This window comes from Dreissena polymorpha, chromosome 3 (assembly GCF_020536995.1).
Source record: "Dreissena polymorpha isolate Duluth1 chromosome 3, UMN_Dpol_1.0, whole genome shotgun sequence".
Lineage (NCBI taxonomy): Eukaryota > Metazoa > Mollusca > Bivalvia > Myida > Dreissenidae > Dreissena > Dreissena polymorpha.
The window spans coordinates 83,602,795-83,625,553 of NC_068357.1; the positions used below are offsets into that span (position 1 = coordinate 83,602,795).

At 37.7% G+C, this 22,759-nt stretch overlaps 1 protein-coding gene across 14 annotated transcripts in view; it reads right to left on the reverse strand.

Moving 5' to 3' along the window:
• Nucleotides 1-22,759, reverse strand: part of LOC127875034 (cilia- and flagella-associated protein 70-like) — a 77,165-nt gene that overhangs the window by 12,793 nt on the left and 41,613 nt on the right. For 9 of the 14 annotated variants that reach the window (XM_052419830.1, XM_052419827.1, XM_052419823.1 and 6 more), the window contains 6 exons: nt 21,918-22,184; nt 21,190-21,242; nt 19,326-19,441; nt 9,620-9,781; nt 6,975-7,133; nt 4,036-4,119 (listed from right to left, as the gene is read on the reverse strand). In XM_052419830.1, coding sequence (XP_052275790.1) covers nt 4,036-4,119; nt 6,975-7,133; nt 9,620-9,781; nt 19,326-19,441; nt 21,190-21,242; nt 21,918-22,184 — 841 coding nt within the window. Of the gene's footprint in view, nt 1-4,035; nt 4,120-5,050; nt 5,081-6,974; nt 7,134-8,782; nt 8,837-9,619; nt 9,782-19,325; nt 19,442-21,189; nt 21,243-21,917; nt 22,185-22,759 lie in introns of all 14 variants that reach the window. The other 5 variants (XM_052419831.1, XM_052419826.1, XM_052419829.1 and 2 more) reach the window with 4 other exon arrangements.

Here is a 22,759-nt window from a genome sequence, read left to right on the forward strand (position 1 = left end):
AATCTAGCATTTTATGATCAATATCTCTTTATAATTAATTTAGTTAACGCAAGTTTTGTTTACACTAGTTTGTTTAAACGCTGTATTATTATGATTAAACTGGCTAAATATATACACTTGTTCCTGTAAATCCATTTCCGATAATGTCTTCATTTTTTTAATGTTAAAATATTTTATTGAAGCAAATGTTCAGTATTTTGGCTTTAAAATTTGGCTAAAATGACTGCTTAATATGCCAAGCGCGGATGACATGGGGTATCATAAATTGTGTTTAATTACCAGACAATAGGTTGCAACATGTGGTTTATGCAGGGACCCATGTATAGGTCCCTAGGTTTATGACACCATGTTTTCTTTGTAATTGTCTGGGCAGTATCCGATCATAACGAGATAATCGATCATAAGAGATAATCCGGTTGTGATGAACAAAGGTGCAATAAAACACCAGGATAAAAATGCTTCAACAAAGAGTGTCAACATTGGTGTGAACAATTAAATCAAACTATTACATTATTCAAGAGAATTTATTTTATGTGTAACAATGTAAGTTTTTTCAGACAAATAAAGTTTCAAATCAGGTACATTATGTTGCGTACATAAAATCGATCTATTTGTTGTTTGTTTTCATCATTACAAGTATGGAGATTTTTGTCATACCCACCTACCGAGCTCTTACATTGTGTTCTACTCCCCGAGTTCGTTGTTAGTAAAAACAAATAATAAAAACAATATAATCGTTTCAAAAATGCATTTCCTTGCACGCAAATGTTTTATTCAGACATACATGTAACTAGTAAAATTTTATTTGATATGTTGCATGATTATCATTACACACGATGATTTTGTCAACCTTCCCTTTATGCGCTCATATGAATTCCACCTCTTTTTGCCAACCAGTGGGCGGAGTCTTAACTTTGCAGGTGGGGTGAATCGACACTTCAATTCCCATTTTCAATGGTAAAAGTCATGTTCCCAAGTGGTAAAAAAGCGCTCAAATCATATGCAAATGATCAATACCATTTAAATATAAACGTTCTGCGCTTTTTTTTCAATATTTGGCATTTTAATAAAATATTTACGTTTTAAGTTTAGTGGTAACAGTGCGGGATTTGTCTTGCGATACACAGGGTTATTGAACGGAATGTTTAATGTATTTTCACACTTCAATGTGCTAAAATGAAATATGCGAAAAGCTCTAGCTTTAATAGGCGTCAATATAATAAAAAATGAAATATTTGTGCAATTTACGCATATACGGTATAGTGCAAGAGACGTTGATATTATCAGCGACACTGTACAATTTTCTCTCTGGCGTATTTTGTATCATCTCATTACGTCACATCCGGCTAAGGGACACAACTCATACACTAGTAAATGCGAATAACTGAAAGGGTCTATTTTATTTCGCAATTAAATTGAAGTGTTTAGTTGTTATTACATCATAATTAATAATTAATTCTTTTTATACAATTGTATAGGTTGTAATAATAGACCTTTCTTTTGTTAAGAGATTGAATAATGAGAATTTGCAAATATATTCCAATAAGTCTCATAATGCCAATATATTTCAGCAATCATTTTTACATTTCATGCACATTCTATCTAGAATCTCTCACAGAATTGCACTGCCATGTCAAAAGTTATTTAAAGAAGAAATATGGTCCAGTTTCTGTTTATATAAACACGAACACAAACTCTGATTTTCTATAAAAGTACACAACATGCATTTGTAAAACAGATATCACAAAAAAAAATTAGGCTGAGAACACACAATTTTGACTAATTAGAAAAATGAGCAAGAAAAGTTTAAAAATGTAAGCAGAGCAAAAATTGCTCCTTAAAATATTAATTTGCTTTTCCCATGAACTCAAAATGAACATTTATATAATCCACAAAACATAGGTTCATGTTTTGAATAACGACCCAAAACTGAAAGTATTTATTGAAACAAATAAATAACAACACTTTACATATTTATGCATGCATGTAGAACACATCAATTATGTTCAAAATACGAATATGAATGATACAATGTTATTTGAAAGCTGACGGATGAAAGTAAATATAAAAGAAACACTAAAAGTAGGTAATACATGAACAATTATATAGAGTGTTGACTTCTGCATCTTTTACTAGTGCTGTAAATTCTAAAACAAGAGGTCCATGACAACTGAAAATGCTCACCTGAGTACAAAGACAGAGACATAATTGAGCCAGGCTCTAGGAAAATGCGTGTGCGTAAATTGTCGTCAAAGAGAAGCCTGTGCAGTATGCACATGCTAATCAGGGACAACACTATCTGCTCCGACTGGAGTTTTCTTTGAGGGACACCATTTAACGAAAAATTCCCTTAAAGCCTTAAGTGTTGTATCTGATTAGCCTGTGCAGACTGCACAGGCTAATCTGGGACAAAACTTATGTACATGCATTCATCCCGGTTTTCACAGAGCACAGCTCATATATTATCAAAAGAACAACACCAAATAATATATTCCAGATCACTCAATACCCCCTACTAATGGGCAACCAACTTTGAATTTACTGATGAAAAAAGAACACAGAAACACACAGTACATTCCATTTTTTTCTGTCCACATTCCTATCTATGTTAATATACATGACATCGTCATACAGTACAGCTTTTTCCAAACTAATAATTCATCCGCAAGTTCAGAATTTTTTGTTAGCAGAATTAATTGAATTTTCTTAAGGTAATTAATTAATTTGATTGGGAGCTGAAAACCACCAGAAAATTATGCAGCATAGCTTGTGAGTGCCAACTATCAGATAGGTGATATAAAGTAATGCATTAACTTAATGGAAATATTTTAACCCTTTGCATGCTGGGAAATTTGTCGTCTGCTAAAATGTCGTCTGCACAATTTCTACAATTAGCATTTTCTTTGATTTTTTTTCAAAGAATACTATCAAAATAGCAAACAGTTTGGATCCTGATGAGACGCCACATTCTGTTTTTAAGTTTAAGTTAAAAATCAACTAAATAAAGTGCAGAAATTAAATCACCAATAACTCTCTGAATAAAACGGTATCTTCATCAACATCATCAAATTAAATTATTGAACTTTGATTAAGCCACCAAGTCAATATGTGCTTTTCTATGATACCCTGGCTCCACATCTATAAATATACATGACTTCAAGCGCAAAACTAAATCTCATATATTAAAAAAAAAGATATTAAAAGAATAATTGTTGATCAATATTCTGAGTTCTAAAATTGTTTGTAGTGGCAGGTCCAGAACTTTGCGTATAATGAAATATGGCCCGTTACATGCGAAAATGGGTCTTCTGCAGTATAAGGGAAGTGTATCAAGCCTGCAGTCTGGTCAGGAGCTACTATGTGTGCTTATGAGACCATGAAACCTTGCATTACTTAACCCTTTGCATGCTGGGAAATTTGTCGTCTGCTAAAATGTCGTCTGCTGAATTTGTAAAATAAGCATTTTTTTCATTTTTTTTCAAAGAATACTATCAGAATAGCAAACAGTTTGGATCCAGATGAGACGCCACGTTCTGTGGCATCTCATCTGGATCCAAACTGTTTGCAAAGGCCTTTAAAATTCGGTTCCCGCACTGAAAGGCAGATGTAATGGTCAGCGATGCCTGATAAGCTCTGCCTACTGCGCAGCTCAGCAAACAGAAGATGCCGGTATCTTATATGCTTGTATTGCTGTTAGTTGCTCTCTGAGCCATGCCTGATAAGCCCAGCCTAGTGCGCAGCTCAGGGAAAAGATGCTGGCAGTAGTTTGTATGCTTGTAATGCAGTTAGTTGCTCTCTGATAGCAGTAGAGGATGTATTAATAAAAAAAAACAATCTTTTAGATCTTTGTATTAACCATCCCTCTAATGGTCTAGACATAAATAATCATAAATAAGGAACATAACAGTATACACAGTTGCCCCTGACCAGACTGGGCTGATGCTACAATGGCCGCATATGACATAAGACCCATATTCCCATGACGTGGTTCATACACTAGTTTGGCACACTGCCGTACTGTGACTATGGTGGTACCTGTGAGGGGCCTCTCAGACAGCTGAGAGACCACCGCCCCCTCATTTCTCCCCTCCACCTCCACTATGTGATACTCAACCATCCCTGAAACACCCACAACACTTAAGCTCAACAAAGCCCCTATAATCCAATGAGCTGGAGTAGAAGCAGTCAAACACACACGAATATAAAAAAATAGTGACATTGAGTCTTGAATTATAGCTTCAACTGGTTTCAAGCTATGAAAGAAGATAAACAAGCAACCGTCGGAGACGGCTGATGCTCCCCAGAGTTTTTTTTGTCACAATATTGCACTATATATTCAGATGAAAGGAAACATCTTGAGGGCACAGAAGTTGGGGGAACAAGAATTTGTTTATAGAAAATTTCAAAGGGCCATAACTCTGTGAAAAATCATTCAACCAGAACCCGCTGATAATATGCACATCTCCTGTTGGTAGTGAAGCTTCCCATAAAGTTTCATTGAATTCTGGTCATTAGTTGCTGAGAAATAGCCCAGACAAGAATTGCACTATATGTACAGTTAATGGAAAATTTCAAAGAGCCATAACTCTGTGAAAAATCATCCGACCAGAACCGACTGATAATATGCACATCTCCTTTTGGTAGGAAAGCTTCCCATAAAGTTTCATTGAATTCCGGTCATCAATTGCTGAGAAATAGACCGGACATAAATTGTGCACGGACGGACACACGCACGGACGTACGTAGCGGCGACTATATGCTCCCCCCAATTTTTTTGGGGGGAGCATAAAAATTATTTAAAGAACTTGTAATCAAAAACCAACATACACTGTATTAACAGTTGAGAACCAAATAACCATCAACGTCACACCCCCCTTCAGGAAGCTTGAAAATGGCAATAAAAATATAGTTTGTCATAAAAGATTTTTCTATACCATGAGCACAACAACAACTAAAGTAACGAGTGTAATAACAAACATGAATAAACAACAATTAAGTATTGAAATATCTCAAAATGGAATCACAACAAAGTACAAAAAGTGCAAAGTACCTGTTTTTTGTCCCATGCTACTCAAGTTTTCTAGCAAATAAAATGCACATCTGTACAATACTTAGCGGAGAAAACAATTTAAATGAGCCTCGCTCTGTGAAAAGGGGGTTTAACACATGTGCCTAAAATGTCCTCCCAGATAAGCCTGTGTAGTCTACACATGCTTTTCAGGGATGCCACTTTCCGCTTTTATTGTATCTTTCATTTAAAGGAAGACCCTTCTTTATGAACAGTTTCACCACTTTAGGCAGAAAGTGTTGTCCCTGATTAGCTGAGCCTGAGCAGACTGCACAGGCTAATCTCGGATGACACTTTAAGCACATGCATTAAACCCCCTTTTCACAGAGCAGGCACAAATAATGAATACTATGATATTGCAGGGTTGTCATTCAGATGCTCCCTAGAAGGCTCATTTTGAATTTGAGGCGACAGTTATTTGGGATTTGTTAATTTTCTAATTTTTATAAGCATGTCTTAACATTGGAGCACATTATTTTACCAAAACACCATGTTCAGGTTAAAGAAACAATAACCAGCTACTGTTTTTTACTTGACCATTGATGTGATTTTGTAGTTCGGGAATATTGGACTAGTTATAAGTAACTTTTTAATAACTTATATAATTATTAATGCCAATTGTAGCAGTAGAAGCATGCCTTATTACCCTAAATGCTAAACATATTTATCCAAATTAAATAATATTCAAGTTTTATCAATAGTTTTATTAAGTTATTTTCTGGCACATGTTTATATTTCATCCTTCCCAATTAAAGTGACAGCTACGTGATAATTGTGTTACACGGTTACAGCCTCAATATACGACATACAGTTTATATCAGTCATTGCCTATGTATGTCTACAAAAAGATAATGGCTTTTTTGCTGTCGCTGGTAACGTCATGTTCCATACATGTAAAGCATGCAAGGAGCAACAGAACATGTGCTGTAGCTAAACCTACAAATTCTGTTAATGTAGTTTTTGGAATGACAAATGATTGAATATAACGCAGGTTCATATTTGCATATTGGAATAAAGGTATAAACAGAATATGTGATTAAATCAAATAATCAGGGCATCAGCTACCATCAATTATATTTATTTTTAATGCTTTAAGCAACACTGCCAAAAAAACAAACAGCTAGTGATTGTGATGATATTGTCCATTAAGTAACACCTTATCTATCAATATAAAATCAGTCAATGAGTTGAGGTCCCAGATTTTATACAATAAAACAATTTTGAGTTAATTTTCAATTTTCTTTGAAAATTTGAGCCACCCCATTTTGGGTTTGAATGGCTCTAAGTGACAACCCTGATATTATTATTGTTTTACTTAAATTTATTAGACTATTTGAGAAAAGTTAAGTAAGAAGAATTAATGGTTAACTTTGGTAAAATGCATGACATGTGATAACATGGAGATTTAGTCTTAGCAATTAACAAAGCCACATTTCAAGAAACATGAGAAAAACATTGGTACAAAACAAAACATGACAAAAAACATAATATCTGTTAAAGGAACTTCTGTGGGATAACATCTAAAAAAATAAACATGGAAACTCAGAAATGAGACGTCACAAAGGAGGATCCAAGACAAGAAAAACATGTGAGCCTTCCTCTGGGTAAACGGGTCGTAATGCATGTGCTTAATGTGCCGGCACAGATTAGATTGTGCAGATTGCATAGGCTAATCAGCCTGTCCAGTTTGCACAGGCTAAGAGGGACAATACTTTCCGCCTGAACTGAATGACGCTAAGAAGAGACTTCCTTTAAACGTTAAATACGATCTTTAAAAGAGGAAAATGTTGTCACTGATAAGCCTTTGCAGACTGCATAGGCTAATCTGGGAAACACTTTATGCACGTGTATTTAGCCCCGTTTTCCCACAGCCCGGCTCATACGGAGGTCTTGCAAGTGTACAAACCTGCTGATGAGCGTTTGGAGGCTGAAGGTCGTCGGGCGGCCGACATCTTGTCGCTAGAGCGGGCTGAGCCCGGACCGCGCTCACTGGGGGGTGGGGTGGGCTGTTTTATATCGGGTACTAGACTATTGCTAGCGGGCGGTGCAAGACCACCTTGGTCAGCTGTAAATGAATACACGGTGGTCTGACTAATACGGTGCTATGTGTATGAGTACAGTTAGCAGTTAATGAAATTAATACCTTCTTACCTGCTATAGGAACAGTTTTCTTACGAAGCGACTTTTTTTACCAAAGTTTTTTTTTTCAATAATTTTATATTTTTTCACAGATTTTTTTATTTTAAATTTATTATATCTGTAATTTTCTTATATAGCAGTATTAAATCAATCATTAACAGCTGCTAAACCATTTCTTAATAAGGTTTTTTCTTCTTCTTTTTTTTAACTTCTACAAAGACACTGTGCACTTGACAATTCTATAGCTTTGATACTATGATATACAATGCATGTTCTTATAGCAGGTTAAAAGGTAAGTCTGCGGCATGTTTTCCAATGCAATCTAAACTGTTATGAATAGCGAGCTACTATTGCTGATCTAGCCAGGAACATACCATAGTGGTTTACATAGTGATGGTCAACAAAATACTAATGTAACTACAAAAAATAAAAATGTGGAATATGTACCTGCCCTTTGATTGCATATAGCTTCCCAAAATCACAGGATGCATATTAAAGTAATAAAACATCAATAAAAAGTGGTCATTTCATCAGCATAACAATCACACAACTAAACCTGCCTTATTTTACATAAAATAACATTGAAACAAGTTTTGCTTTGATGGAGACAAAGGACAAATAAATGCCATGACAAGGGTCCATGATAAAAGCATAAAAGTTTGAGGAGAAAATCTTCAAAGTATCAGTACGTACAGCAAAATTGCCAAGACCGATTTCATAAAATTTGATGGAAAGTACAATTGAGGCAATAAACTAATAATGTTGAAGAGTCAAATAACAAAAGTTATTGCCATGTACAAACAAGTCAATGGTATGGAGAAATTAGTGCCAAGGCCAAAGCCATAATTCTTTTGGATAAAAAAAAGCTTTGGTCAAGACCATCATAAAAAGTGCATTTTAAACATGGACACAAAGTCCAAATACATATTCCATTGACAAAAATGGCATTACCAACTTACCAAATTTTGTAAAAAGGAAATGCAAAACATTCTATGGATGCAATACAAGATGAAAATTGAATACACACAAAAAAATGTCCATTAAGCAAAAAGACCAATTTAATTTACACTGAGTGCAAAGACAAATTTCATAACGTGGAACAACATTTTATCGACACAATGTGCAGAAACCAATTTCACAGATACAATGCAAAACAACAATTTTTGTGGCCAAAATGTGCAAAGACCAGTTTCATAGATATTATGCACCAAGACCGAGTTCATGGATACAAAACGTTAATACCTGATTCATAAATACAATTTAAAATTATCAACTTCATTGACAAAAAGAGCTGACCAATTTCAAACCAGACAACAGCCAAGGTTAAAGCCATTGTTAAAAAAGCAAAGGTTCATGGGACTATTTATGTGAAATTGTTCCAATGGAGGCCTTGCTTATTGCAATGAGTTGACTTGGGATGTTCACTGAAAATTTCAGAGTTTAACATGGAAAGCACCACATACAATCTATTGCTTGAGAATGGGTGTTGGTGACAAGTGACAAAATATGTGCGAACAATAAACTGCATGGAATATCATACATGGGTGTGTATTTGACATCACAATACACCCTTACCCTCGTGAATAGCCCATAATTTAACCCTTAGCCCTGCACGATGTTTCTTATTGTCTGAAACATGTACATAACTTGAAAAGTACTTAATAATTTCATATCCTTTTTTTCAAAAAACGTGCCTTCATGAAAAAAATGTTTCAATTATTACTTTTAAAATCTGACTTGTTCTATGAAAACATTAAAATAATTTTTGTTTTTAAATAAACAATTTAAACATAAAAGATTTTAAAAGATAGCAATTTACTTAATAAGTGTATTACATTTTTTAACAAAATCAAAAGTTTAAAGCATTCTCAGTTAAATGTCTGAGGGCCCAATGACAATGTTCCAAAATTGTATGATGTTAAGAAGTATTAATAAAAGATTCACATCTTCACATCTTCCAGTGCAAACACTCTGTGAGTTAAAAGTTGCAAGTTATTGCACTCACATCCAAAACATCTGCAAGTCATATTCCAAATTCTAGCATAAAACCTGCCAAGCTGGTCTAAAATATTCTGCAAAGAGCTTGATTTTAATCCTTAAAATGTTTATGAAGTCCATGTATGCCAAAAGTTATTTGATAAAATATGGTCCAAGAGTCGAACAAGTTTTTGCAGCCTTAAACACAAATTTCACATTTATTCAATAATTTTCTTTACAACACTATTTTGAAAATAAGTAAGAAAGGGGTAATACATTTCATACAAAAAATATTTTAACAAGTTCTGCATATTAAAACTATGCCAAAGCTTTCAACGTGTACACAGATACATGTATATACTAAGCACTTGCCAGGTTACAAGGGTAACCAAGGTGACATCCAGCCCACACGGAGGCTAGGGAGCGGAGACTCACCTGTGTGTGTGTCGCTCTCGGACCGCTCGGCGCGCTGTTTTGCCAGCTCCTCCTCTCGCAGGGCTCGCGCCGTGGCCACAGCTGCCTGCTGGTTTAGCTTGTTGGCCTCAATATACGCCATCTCTGCACCGATCTCATTCTGAACTGTGTCGTAGTACAGGCCTGGCAACAGATTATATTGTTTGTTTACACACACAAGAACAAGTTTATTAAGCTTTTCCCACTCAAAAGCAAAGTGAAAATGGCTATGTGCAAACAGCATATAACTAGAACAGCCTGCGAGTAACTTGCAGTCTGTTCAGGTTTTATGCTGTTTGCTGCTCATCAGTTTCTAAGGGTTGTAAATGAAGCGTTTCAAACTTGAATTAAGTAAGAAAGGTATTCAAATAAATGTAACTTTTTTGGAGACTACAAATTTGTCAAAAGTGCGCTTCTAAGAGGTAAAGGGGTTAACAAATATTAATAGCTACATCAAATCTAAAGGTTTGTCCAAAGAAAACAAAAATGACCAAAGTTTGATGGGAAAAAGAACAACTAAAATGAACATGACAACAATTATTCTTTGACGTTGACAATCAAGCAAATGCTTATTTACTTTTTCTAAAAGGCTGGGAATGACTTTTCCAAAGAAACTTTGTGTGGATTCCATAAAACATAACAAATTATTTCAGCAAGGGTATAAACTAACATTTTGGCCATAGTTACCTCCCCTCGTTATTTCAATACTTCTTTTCAGAGGTGATAAGAATTTTTTCAGAAAATCTAGAGGGCCACCACACATTTTAGGGGTCTATGGCTGGTGGGCCCTGCTTCAGATTAACATGTATTTACAGTCGAAACTGACCTAAAGGAAACCTGAGAATAACGGTCACCTGCAGACAACGGTCAGCCCCCAATGAAAATCACTCTATTTTTCACTTGAGAATAACGGTCACCTGTCCATTATGGCCAACGACCACTATATTCCACTCCAAAAGTCATCTTTGAACTGAAAACAGTGCTCACGCGACAGAAAATTAAAAACACAGCATATCATTTTCCGCCTATTTTGCTGGTTAAGCATCTGATAGCAGTAATTACTTTTGATAGTTCTATGACTGACAGTCATGTTTGAACTGAAAACAACTGTCAGGCGTCAGTCGTTTCGAGTCGCGACAATTAAGAACAAAAAACGAAACAGATGCACGCAACAATAAGAATGTGTATACATAGCAATTATCAGCTGCATTCATAACGACAAAGCATTAGCACATGACGAAGTCAATAAATCTTTACAGCTGATAAGGGGTTAATGACAACACAAAGCTCTGGTGAGTGTTGTTATAAGAAGGCGATAAAAGGATTAGTGATCGTCTATTCAGGAAAATGTACACTAAATTGCAACTTTCATAACAAACTTAAAATTTTAAAAAGGTTTTGGCATCTGTTTCTTTGAATTAGAAAGATACGGTTATAGCGTACTGTCGGTTTATAAATGCTAGTCCGCTTTTATAATTGTTCGGGCGTGACGTCAAAGGACTTGGCAAGCTTTATTTACTGAATAAACAAGATGCATGAGTAAACAATTATAGAAGCGTCGATAAAGTCATAGATTTAGTTTAACAATATGAAATTAAATCAATTTATAAGATATTAGTCTGTATTTTCAATGTAAGTAAATTATGTTATTATGCTTAGTTATCAGTAATGAGCATTTGTTTCACACTGTATGAAAACATTTTTTTTTAAATTCATTTTAATTATTAAATACTTACCTGCTATCCCTAGCTATACCTTTTCAAGGTGGGTTAGCTACTCCAGAAATCTTCAAGTGCCGGAATTCGGCCACCTCTCCTACTGAAAACTGATCAGGTTAAACATAGAATAATGTAACCCAACCGGAAATCAAGAACCGTAACTCATCTTCCTTTTCAAATTAATTATGAAAACATAAAACGATGAGCTGGGTTGGGAGGTGGGACTAACCGAAAGCAGGTAAGTATTTCATAATTAAAATGAATTTTATTTTAGAAAAATGTGTTTTAATATCATAAATACATACCTGCTATCCCTAGCTGATTTTGTAGCTGTGGCGGGAGGTTCTCGTTATATTTTCCCATCACAGCAAAAACCAATAATCAGGTTTTTCAGCCAGAGAAAGTCGAAATGTGTCCTCATACAATCTTCGTTAGTACAGTTTTGTACTTAGTTTCTGGATAGCACCAGTACATTACGCCATGGAAGAAACTACTGTTTGAGCAACCACAAGAGGACCCAACATATATAAATTGTCCTGTTGACAATCAAGAGAACGAAGATAGAATGAGGAAAAGGTGGTCGGATTCCTCCAGAAAGCAGCTTGAAGCACTTCAGAAAGTGGAACATTATTAATATATGCCCACGAGGCCAAAAGAGCTCTTAATTCATGTGGTCTAATCTTAAACAGGGATAAATCCCTAGATGACAGAGAAGAGTAAGCCTTCCTTATGGTTGAGGCTACCCATCGAGAAATAGAAGCCGCAGACACATCCCCTCCTTTTAACGGAATGAAAAGTCTCTTACAAGAACCTCGAAAAAACTTTACTATATTTTAAGATAGAATTTTAACGCCCTGACAGGGCAAAGAAGTCTATCATCATCTTCATGTCCACAAGTATTAGAAAGACTTGGAACTTTGAAGAGTTTAGAAGCCATAGAGGGGATTTGATTCTTAGCAAGGAATCCTGGCTGACATTACGTTACAGATCCATCTGAGGAATCAAAACGAAGATGACCATCCTCGATAGAAAGAGCATGAATTTCACTTCTCCTTTTGGCTGAAGCCATAGTAAGAAGGAAAACTGTCTTCCAAGTTAGGAACTGTAAAGAAGCTTGATCTAAAGGTTCGTATGGAGCCTTAGTAAGAGAATCAAGAACACAAGCCTAATCCCATTTAGGTGCAAGTGTACGAGAAACAGGACGTTTGAGTTCCATAGCTCGCAAATAAGTTCTGAAATTGCTGAATCAGCACATACTTGTGATGACTTAGTTAAAGCCAAAGTATGTGAAATCATAGATCTGTATCGTTTGATGGAGCTAAGAGAAAGTTTTTTATCATCAAAAAGATAGATGAGAAAATCTGTTACACGTCTAGCAGAGGGATTGAGGGGATCAATCTTCCCTCGAATACACCAATTAGAGAAGAGTTTCCAGGCAGCATCATAGACTGCTCTGGTGGACTTCCTCCTTGCCAAAGCAACGAGGGTTGAAGTCCTGACAGAAAATCGTTTCTTCTGCAGAGATTGCCTGATAATGGCCAAACGTGTAAGTGGAACATTGCTGGATCCGCATGTAGTCTGCCTCTTTGAGACAGAAGATCTGACCTGTAAGGAAGTTTCCTGGGATAATCATACAGGAGACTGAGAAGATTGTTGAACCAAGCTCCCCTTGGCCACTAAGGAGCAATCAAGAGTATGCGACACGCACTCACCCTGATTTTCGCCAATATTTGGGGAATCAGAATGGGTGGAGGATAGGCGTAGGCGTCCAGTTGGTCCCAATCGAACGAAAGCGCATCTACTGCCCACGCTGCTGGATCGTACACTGGACTGACATACAGTGGAAGCCTGTGGTTGTGTCTGGTCGCAAATAGATCGACCAGAGGATAACCGAAAATGTGAAAGATCGGATTGGTCACTTCTTGATGAAGTTTCCACTCTGATGGTAGTAACTGGTGTTTGCGAGACAACACATCTGCCAGGGCGTTGAGGCGACCTGGAATATATTTGGCCAGAAGAGAAATATTGAGCGTCTTGCAGAGAACAAGTAATTCCTTGGTTTCCAGATACAGGGAGTGAGAATGTATTCCCCCCTGTGCCTGGATGTAAGTCACAACTGACGTGTTGTCTGTTGACACCATCACACACGAGTCTCGAAGACGTGACTGGAAATGAGATACTGCTAGAAAATTGCTCGCATTTCTAGATTGTTGATATGCAGCTGTGACTCCTGATGAGACCACGACCCTGAAATTATCAGACTGAGTGGTTCCAGATGAGCACCCCACCCTTCCTTGCTCGCATCTGTAATTAGGAATAAAGAAGGTTGTGGAGGAAGAAGGGGTACTCCTGCCAAGAGATTGTCCTTGTCTAGCCACCACTGAAGATTGGGTTCTAATTCTGGACAAATTGGAATCTTTGTAAACAGATTGTCTGGAGACCATTTCCAACACGCTGAGAGGTAATGCTGAAGAGGACGACGGAACAGACGTACCAACTGCTCAAAGTCTGCTACTGAGCTCAGGATACCGTTGAGAGAGAGTAATTCTTGAGCTGTTATATGAGATTGGGACCAAATTCATTTGACTTTCAGCAAAAGGTCTGATATACGTTGACGTGAAACTCCGACCCGATTGACGTGAGTTAAAAAATTCATTCCCACGAAAGTGAAATCTTGAGATCTGACTTGTCCGCATTTAGAAGGAGTCCCAAGGATAGTAGTTCCTTCCAAGAGAATTCTAGGTGACACATAGAAATTGACGATTGAGCTGGTGTAACAGCCAGTCGTCGAAATATTGGAGAAGAAGGATACCCTGCACCCGGAGGTGTGCTCCGACCGCAGCCATTAGCTTGGTAAAGACAAGTGGAGCCGTTGCCAACCCAAATGGCATCGCTCAGAACTGGTAGACCTGGCCTTGAAAGGCGAATCGCAGGTACTTCCCGAAGTTGGAATGTATAGGAACATGGAAGTATGCATCTTCCAAGTCCAAGGACACCCCCCAGTGCAGAGGTTTGATGGAGTCCCGTATGAAGGACGTCGTCTCCATTTTGAAAGTTGGTTTAAGTAGATACATGTCGAAGGCTTTTAAGTCTATTACTAGTCTCCAGGAACCATTTTTCTTTTGAACAAGACAAAGACGACTGTAAAATCCTGGAGAATATGGATCTTGTACTCTTTCTACCGCCTGTTTTTCCAGAAGAACACGAATGGACTCTGGAATATGAGGATGCAGAGATACCAGTTCTATGGGGATGGGTGAAAGAGGAGGTCTGTTTTCGAATTGAAAAGTCAGGCCTTTTGTAACAAGAGAATGAACCCAAGCATCCGAAGTTATTTGAAGCCATCGATTTGAAAAATGTAGAAGTCTGGCTCCTACTGGTATTTCCAGCATTGGTGGAGATGGTGGTAGAAAGGGTTGTTTCTAGGGCTGATAAGGAGGCCCGCCCCTGCCGACAGGAGGTTTGGAATTCCTCTTATCTAGCTGAGGTATGTTCTTTTTAGCAGGGTTCCTAACAGAGGACCTCTGAGAAAAAGATGGTCTGTTACTTGGAGTAGATCTATTAGAACCTGACCGAGGACAGGAAAGTTTTTTAGAGAAAAGATTAGTCCTCTTATCCTTCTTAACTATTGGACCTGCCGGTGGTCTAGAAGCCGGTCGCTTAAAGGCCCCTTGGCGTTGTCCAGAGTTATTTCTTGCAAAAGAAGCATGAAGTTGATCATCTTTATCAGCTGTGAGTGCTTTTTGTATCTTTCCACCAAAAAGAAATCCTGATGAGAGAGGTGCTGCCCTTAGCGAATTCATACCTGGCTCTAATAGAAAATCTTTAGGTAAAGACAAAAGGATAAGATCTCTACGAATCCTTAACATCTCCGACATTGAAGAAGCAGCATTATGTGAAAGGTTCAATGTCGTTCGGGATAAATGTATCAATTAATCCCAACGTTCATCCGGAACCGAATCTGACCGAATCACAAACAAGGCGCAAGATAGTTGCTAGCATTAAGTCTATTTGGTTAGATAGACCTAATGCTCGTCTCTCTTCCTTCCCATTGTTCTAAGATGGAATAAAAAACCGAAACCGATGTTGAAGAACTAGGTATGGTAAGCAACAGATTATTCATGTCAGGATCCTGAATAGGTAATTTAGAGAAATCTAAACCAGAATTTAGATCAGGTACTGGAGGCTTATATCTACAAGTACGTTCCTGAGTTTTTGATTCAGAGAAATCTTTAGATACTCTCCATATCTCTCCTCATTTAGGAATTGTTTTATTGATTGATTCCAACAACTGAAATACAGATAAAACTGAAGCACCAAACGGAAGACGTGTATCAAGGCGGGAACTAAATGTATGAACCAACTGCTCAGTGACCGAGATGGTCGAACTAGCAGACACCTTCACACTGAGGTTGTGAACAATACTCTTCGCCAAGAGTCTGGAACATGAGTTCGTACATCTGATGAATGGGTGCTAAATACTGATCAGTATCATTATCTGCATCCGATTCATGCTCACTATCAACAATGCCTGTTGTGCAAAGAATCCATTGAAAACGTAGGAATGATAGGAGGATTATCTTGCACCAAATGATGATTCTCCGGTAACAAAGAATGACTATCCTCAAAGTCAACACACTGATAATTAAAACCGGAAATAGACGGTGAATTATCAGAAGTGATAGGTACATAATTTCCAAAGGAATCTTGAACCCATGTGTCACGCATAGACGGAGTAGCAGCCGGGGGTTTCCGACTAGAAATAGTAGTACATACCCTCGGTGCAGACAAAACAGCCATTGTGGTGAGATGAACATGTGTTGACATCACACTGAAAACTGGTGCATAGGGTATGGAGACATTACAATCAGAAAAAGGATAGTAATGTGACCGGTCATGAAAGTCGGAACGACAATGTTTCCGTGAAGCTTGTCTAACACCTTTCTTCCTGTGATGCAAAGATCTAAAACGGCTACGATGCCGAGAGCTAGAACGGCTACGACGGGAATAATGTCTCCTCGAGTATTGTTTCCGTGATGATTGAAATGATCGATCATGATTATAACGATGACAGGAATGAGGACTGCTCGATGAATAAGAGCGTGTCCGACGTCTACCTCTATAATCGGAACTAGTCGATGACGAATGTGCATTCGACTACGAAGAAGTGGAATAATCCGATGAACAAGAACGTCTGTTTCTGATCGTTGACCAGTAATTGGCAACTGTTGACCGGTTAATGATTGGTGCATGTTGACTGGTGTCCGGTGACCGGTCGGTAGTATTGACCGGTGACCAGTAGTACTGACCAGTGACCAGACCGGTCATCAGTAACAGATGACCAGTTACTGGTGGGTTGGACCGGTCATCAGTAACAGATGACCGGTGACCGGTGGGTCGGACCGGTCATCAAGAATAGATGACCGGTGGGTCAGACCGGTGACTGGACCGGTCTCCATTGACCGGTACCTGGTGGGTCGGACCGGTGACCGGACAGGTCTCCGTTGACCGGTGGGTCGGACCCTAATCGGACCGGTCTCCGTTGACCGGTGCCTTGGACTGGTGACCGGACCGGTCCCCGATGACCGGTGACTGTTCGTTGCCTGGACCGGTCCCCGGTCCGGTACCTGGTGACGTACTGGTCATGATATGACCAGCGTTGTCACCGGATAATGACAGTATGGCGGGTGCCAATTGGTGTGGCATTGGTCGATGTCCTGACGGTTGCGCCATAAGGTCTGATGTTGATCGACTTTTCGATGGTTAAGTATAATCGCCATCTTGCCTGATACCCGGTGACTGATGCTGCAATTGATCATCTGACGTCTGTAAAGTCACCGGGCAAAAACCATCTGTTGATGGTACATCTGGTCGTTTCCTGCTCAAAAACGTTCTGCTACATATTGCTTTCTGCCAAATCTCGTCGTCCCATGAACTACAAATAGAACATTTATGGTCAACTGTACACAAAGTGCATGATAAACGAGTGTTGTGGTTATCCCATGATGCTTTTAAATGACCACAAATGCCACGTAATTGAAAACTCATTCTTATTTCTTAATTAGAAAATAGAAAATAATTTACGCAAGAAACAATATTTAGTGACAATTATGATGAATAAAACCGTTAAATACGGTATATCAACTGTACAAAATATAGTAAATACTTTTTCGACATTTGTAGGTTTCCACGTATAGCGCGCAGTGTTTTACCTCCAAAATTCAAATTAAAAAGCTGGTGCGCGCTATACATTGATACAACACTATCCTGGCTGCTAAATTGGTAAAAAATATGTTTTGTAATCTTAAATAATCAAAATGGCCGCCATGTTTTTTTTCCAGAAAACTACCACCCTATAATCGTACAGACTGAGGGGCCATTGTCGAAACAACAAGAAGTCGCTACTGGTAGATATGAATGCGTTAGAAGAAGTTTTGGTCAAAAATAAATTTGTTTGAATAAACTTGCGGACATTTCTTTGTTTGTGTTTTTCACTTCTTTATTGATGAATTTCAATGGGGATTGTTGTCGACATTTCGGAGAGCAGGCAAGGGTAGGTGCGAACGAGGTCTTTTTTGCGGGTTACGGTAGGTGTGAAAGGGGGTAATTTTGCACTTCGTAATTGGCAGATGTTATTGAGTAATATGTGCAACGACTTGTTAAGACTCTAATTGACATTTGAGACACTAATTGACACTTGAGAATGGAAGATATGCAATTGCATTTTGTGTGTATAAATATTGAACGCTCAACAGTGGTGTACCTCAACAACTGTATCCCTGTCTCCCATGGGACATTGAAATTTACCGGTAATGCCCACATTTTTCACGAAATGCACGTGGACTGTTAATCTTTTGCTAGAAAATTACATAATTGTCAGAAAAGTATAGTGCTATGCAACCCATGCTCCTAATCATAATGATGCTTCCTATTTTGAATGCTTAATTAAGCTTTCCAATGCCCTGGATTATTGGATTGTGCAATGGTAAAATGGGGGCCATTTTCGGTCCCATTTGGTGGTTTTATTGTCTTTAAATATTTTTTTCTCCATTTTTGCATTTAAAAAGCAGCCTGGGCGCTATACACGGGAGCGCGCTATACGTGGAAACCTACGGTAACCCACAAAAAGCTCGTGCACAAGTGCACAAGCCCGTAGAAAAACCAGACAAAATCTGAAAATAACAATATTTACAACAAAATTTAAACAGAAAAGATTTCTGAATATAGCAGAAATGACAAATTATGTAATTTATCAAATCAGAAACCCAAAACACCAAGCAGAAATGAAAGAAAACACCAAATTCCACAGGAGCAGAAAAATGCCGGTCTGTCTCGGTGTTCTCCAGAAAAGGAAGATTAGTTATGGTTCTTGATTTCAGGTTGGGTTACATTATACTATGTTTAACCTGATCTGTTTTCAGTAGGAGAGATGGCCGAATTCCGGCACTTGAAGATTTCTGGAGTAGCTAACCCACCTTGAAAAGGTACATGTATAGCTAGGGATAGCAGGTATGTATTTATGATATTAAAACAACTGGGTGGGGTAACGACGTAGCAATACTGCCAACTGACCAACCATCTAAAAATTGTTATCGGAAAACAACGGTCACCTGTGGACAACGGCTACTTTGGTCATTTCTCTTGACTGACCTCTGTTCTCAGGTTTGACTGTATACCTCTATCTGGGAAAACAAGGTTCAATGCAAGTGTGTAAAGTGTGGTCCCAGATTAGCCTGTGCATTCTGCATTTGCTAATCTGGGACAACACTTTCCATCTAAACTGGATTTTTGCTAACAAGGGACTTCCTTTAAATGAAAAATAAACATAAGGGTAAAGTGTCGTCCCTGATTAGCCTGTACGGACTGCACAGGCTTATCTGGTACGACACTTTAGGAACATAAATTAAAGCTAGTTTTCCGAGAGTGAGGCTCTTTTAATTCACTGGAAATCAGCCCAGTTCCCAGTGTACCTAGCATGGTCCAAGCCAGGATACTCCTGGGCTGTACATTGGTGGCCGCCTCAAAGAACATCTCTGCCATCTCATGTTTCTCCAGCAGTGTACACACCACGCCATACAGCAACAAGCTGAAATATTGTGTCCCGTTTTACGAATATCAATATAACATACATAATAGTGGATGATAAAACATTAAGTCCACTCAAAAACTGTTATGCTTACTAAGGCGTCTCATGTTGCTAGAGCAGTGTACTCAAAACTATACAGCAACAACCTGAAATATTTTGTACCATTATACGATCCATGTCATGCAAATATGGGTTTTATGCCGTGTGTGGCCAGCATAACTTCAGACCAGCATGTGCATTAGAAGTCTGGTCAGAAGCTAGGCTGTCTACTAATGAGGATATGAATCCTTGCGAGACTTTCTAGCAGACAGGGTAGATCCTGACCAGTCTGTGTCCATGTTTTCACATGTTTTGACTGGAAATGGATAATCAAAATCAATTTCCTGATTCAGAAAGTATTTGTTACAAGAATTTTCTTAGGTTTGAAAACTTACTGCATATAAGTAACTCTTTTTATAAATATTAGTTTAAACAAACATATTTTTAAGTCATTAGGCATTCAGAGCTACATCAAAGGTGTTGTATATTTATGACGCTAGGAATTTATGTCACAATTCAACAGATTTTTTTTTAATTATCTTTAAATTTAAAATAAAACCTTGCCAATATATAGTCTTGATTTTTATCAACATTTCAGATGATTTTTTAATTCTTGATTTGCATTGTGAACCAAAGGTGAGACTGTTTCCGAATAATGAGCATTGTTCTGGGAACACTTGGCTGAATACATGTGCAAAAGGTGTCAACCCAAATAAGCCTGTGCATTCTGCACAGACTAATCAGGATGACACTTTATGCCTGTATGTATTTTTTGTTTAAAGGAGGTCACTTTTAAACAACAAGAGATGTGTTTGTCAGAAACACAATGCCCCCTATTGTGCTGCTTTGAAGCCATAAATTTGAACTTTGACCTTAAAAGATGACCTTGACCTTTCACCACTCAAAATGTGCAGCTCCATGAGATACACATGCATGCCAAATATCAAGTTGCTATCTTCAATATTCAAAAAGTTATGACCAAACTTTAATGAAGGTTAAAGTTTTAGGAAAGAACAAGTGATGTGTTTGAGAAACACTATGTCCCCATATATTTGACCTTTGGCCTTGAAGGATGACCTTGACCTTTCACCACTCACAATGTGCAGCTCCATGAGATACACATGCATACCAAATATCAAGTTGCTATCTTCAATATTGCAAAAGTGTACATTAAATTAGCGATTTTGACCCATATATTTGATCTTTGACCTTAAAGGATGACCTTGACTTTTCACCACTCAAAATGTGCAGCCCCGTGAGATACACATGCATGCCAATATGAAGTTGCTATCTTCAATATTGCAAAAGTTATCAACATTTAACCAAGGTTAAAGTTTTGGGACACACACATACAATGAATGAATGAATGAATGAATGAATGAATGAATAAATGAATGAATGAATGACAGGCCAAATACAATATACCCCCGATCTTTCAATCCAGGGGCATAAAAATCCAGTTAAGGCAAAACGCGTCATTCCTGATTAGCCTTGGCTGACTGCACAGGCTAATTTGGGATGACACTTTCTGCTTGTATGTAATTTTTTTTAAAAGGAAGTCACTTTAAACAAAAATCCAGTTATGGCAAAAAGCATCATTCCTGATTAGCCTTTGCTGACTGCACAGGCTATTTTGGGATGACGCTTTTTGAACCTTCATAAGGCCCAGTTTTCCCAGATAAAATACAAACTGGTATATGATTACTTACCCTTGTAAATGTTTTTGGTCTATGGACACACACTCCCTGAAACATTCCTCTGCCTAAAAATAGAAATAGTTTGAAATGAATTCCATGTCAATAGCATAAATGGTTGCTATTTATAAAACAATAAACAAGAACTTGTAAACAAATGACAAATACCCCCCTCCCAAGCATTTCTAGTTTTTACCCTGGGAGCATTTTTGGAACAAAGTTTGTAGAGAACCACATATTCTATAATCATGTACGTAACAGAAAAAAAATATTTAAAGTTATATTTCTATATAACTCTATTTATTTTATGCTTTCCGGTTGTTTATAGAGAAATATCAGTAAATTAAAAACTGATAATTCACTGTTTCAAACAGTACAAATTAAGAGTGAAATTAAATTATTGATATTTTTCAATTAGTTACTGAGAAATGACTTCATTTTCACGACATAACGACATCCTTATTTTAGCACAAATACAAAAATAATCATTTGTAAGCATAAAGTAACAAAAAATCCACTGATTTTATCTACAGATTACAGAGAATTTAGATTTTTATTGTTTCTCCTTTGACATCTCTTAAAGACAACACATAAATGAACTAAAATACTTAATACTAAATAATTCTCTAATTCACCACACGTATTTAAAATGAATTCTTCAAGAACAAGGGAAAACAATGAAAGGGTTTTAATTAAAGGCATTCAGACCAGAAACATAGTTCAAAATGAAGATGTACACACACCTTAGTAATGTCATTGATATACAAGCAGAATGTCCCGTAGTCAAACCAGTGGCTGGGGTCATTTCTGTTTCGGGCAATCCTCTCCTGGTAGTACTTGGTGGCCAGCTCAAAGTTCCCGTTGACCTCGGCCTCGCGCGCAAAGTGCTTGAGTTGGGCGGAGTCAGTGAGGGGTGCGGGGACCAGGGCCTGGTCCTCCAGGGCGAGGGTCTTGGTGAGGGACTCGTGCATCTGGTCTATCAGGTACACGTACAGCTCACTCAGGAACGTCTGCAAGAGAAAGAGCTTTTAAATAACCACTCACATACCCACTGTGATGCATTTCTAGTCCCTTAGGAAATCAAATTAACATTTTTTTTAATAGATTCAAGATTTATAGGCTTCATTTCCTACCCTGAAATACTGATGAGCAGCAAACAGAATAAATCTGAACAGACTGTGAGTTACTCGCAGGCTTTGCTGGTTTTAGGTAGGTTTTATACAGCTAATTTCACTGTGCTTTTACAAATGAGCCATGCTATGGATAAACTGGGCTTAATTAATGTGTGTAAAGTGTCATCCCAGATAAGCCTGTGCAGTTCTCACAGGCTAATCAGGGACAACACTTTCCCTTTGTATGAACTTTTTGTTTAAAGAAAGTCTTTTCTTACTAAAAAAAAAATCCAGTTCAGGCAACGAGGCTCGTATCATGCAATACATATCTTCCAGAGTAATATAACCATTATAAATACAGTTACCGTAAACATGTTGAATATAACATTTTGAGCGTTTTCATGGCTTCCTTTTCTTTCACTGACCAATCATTTGAAGTTATTTAATCAACACAGTGTGCTTAATGCAAAATG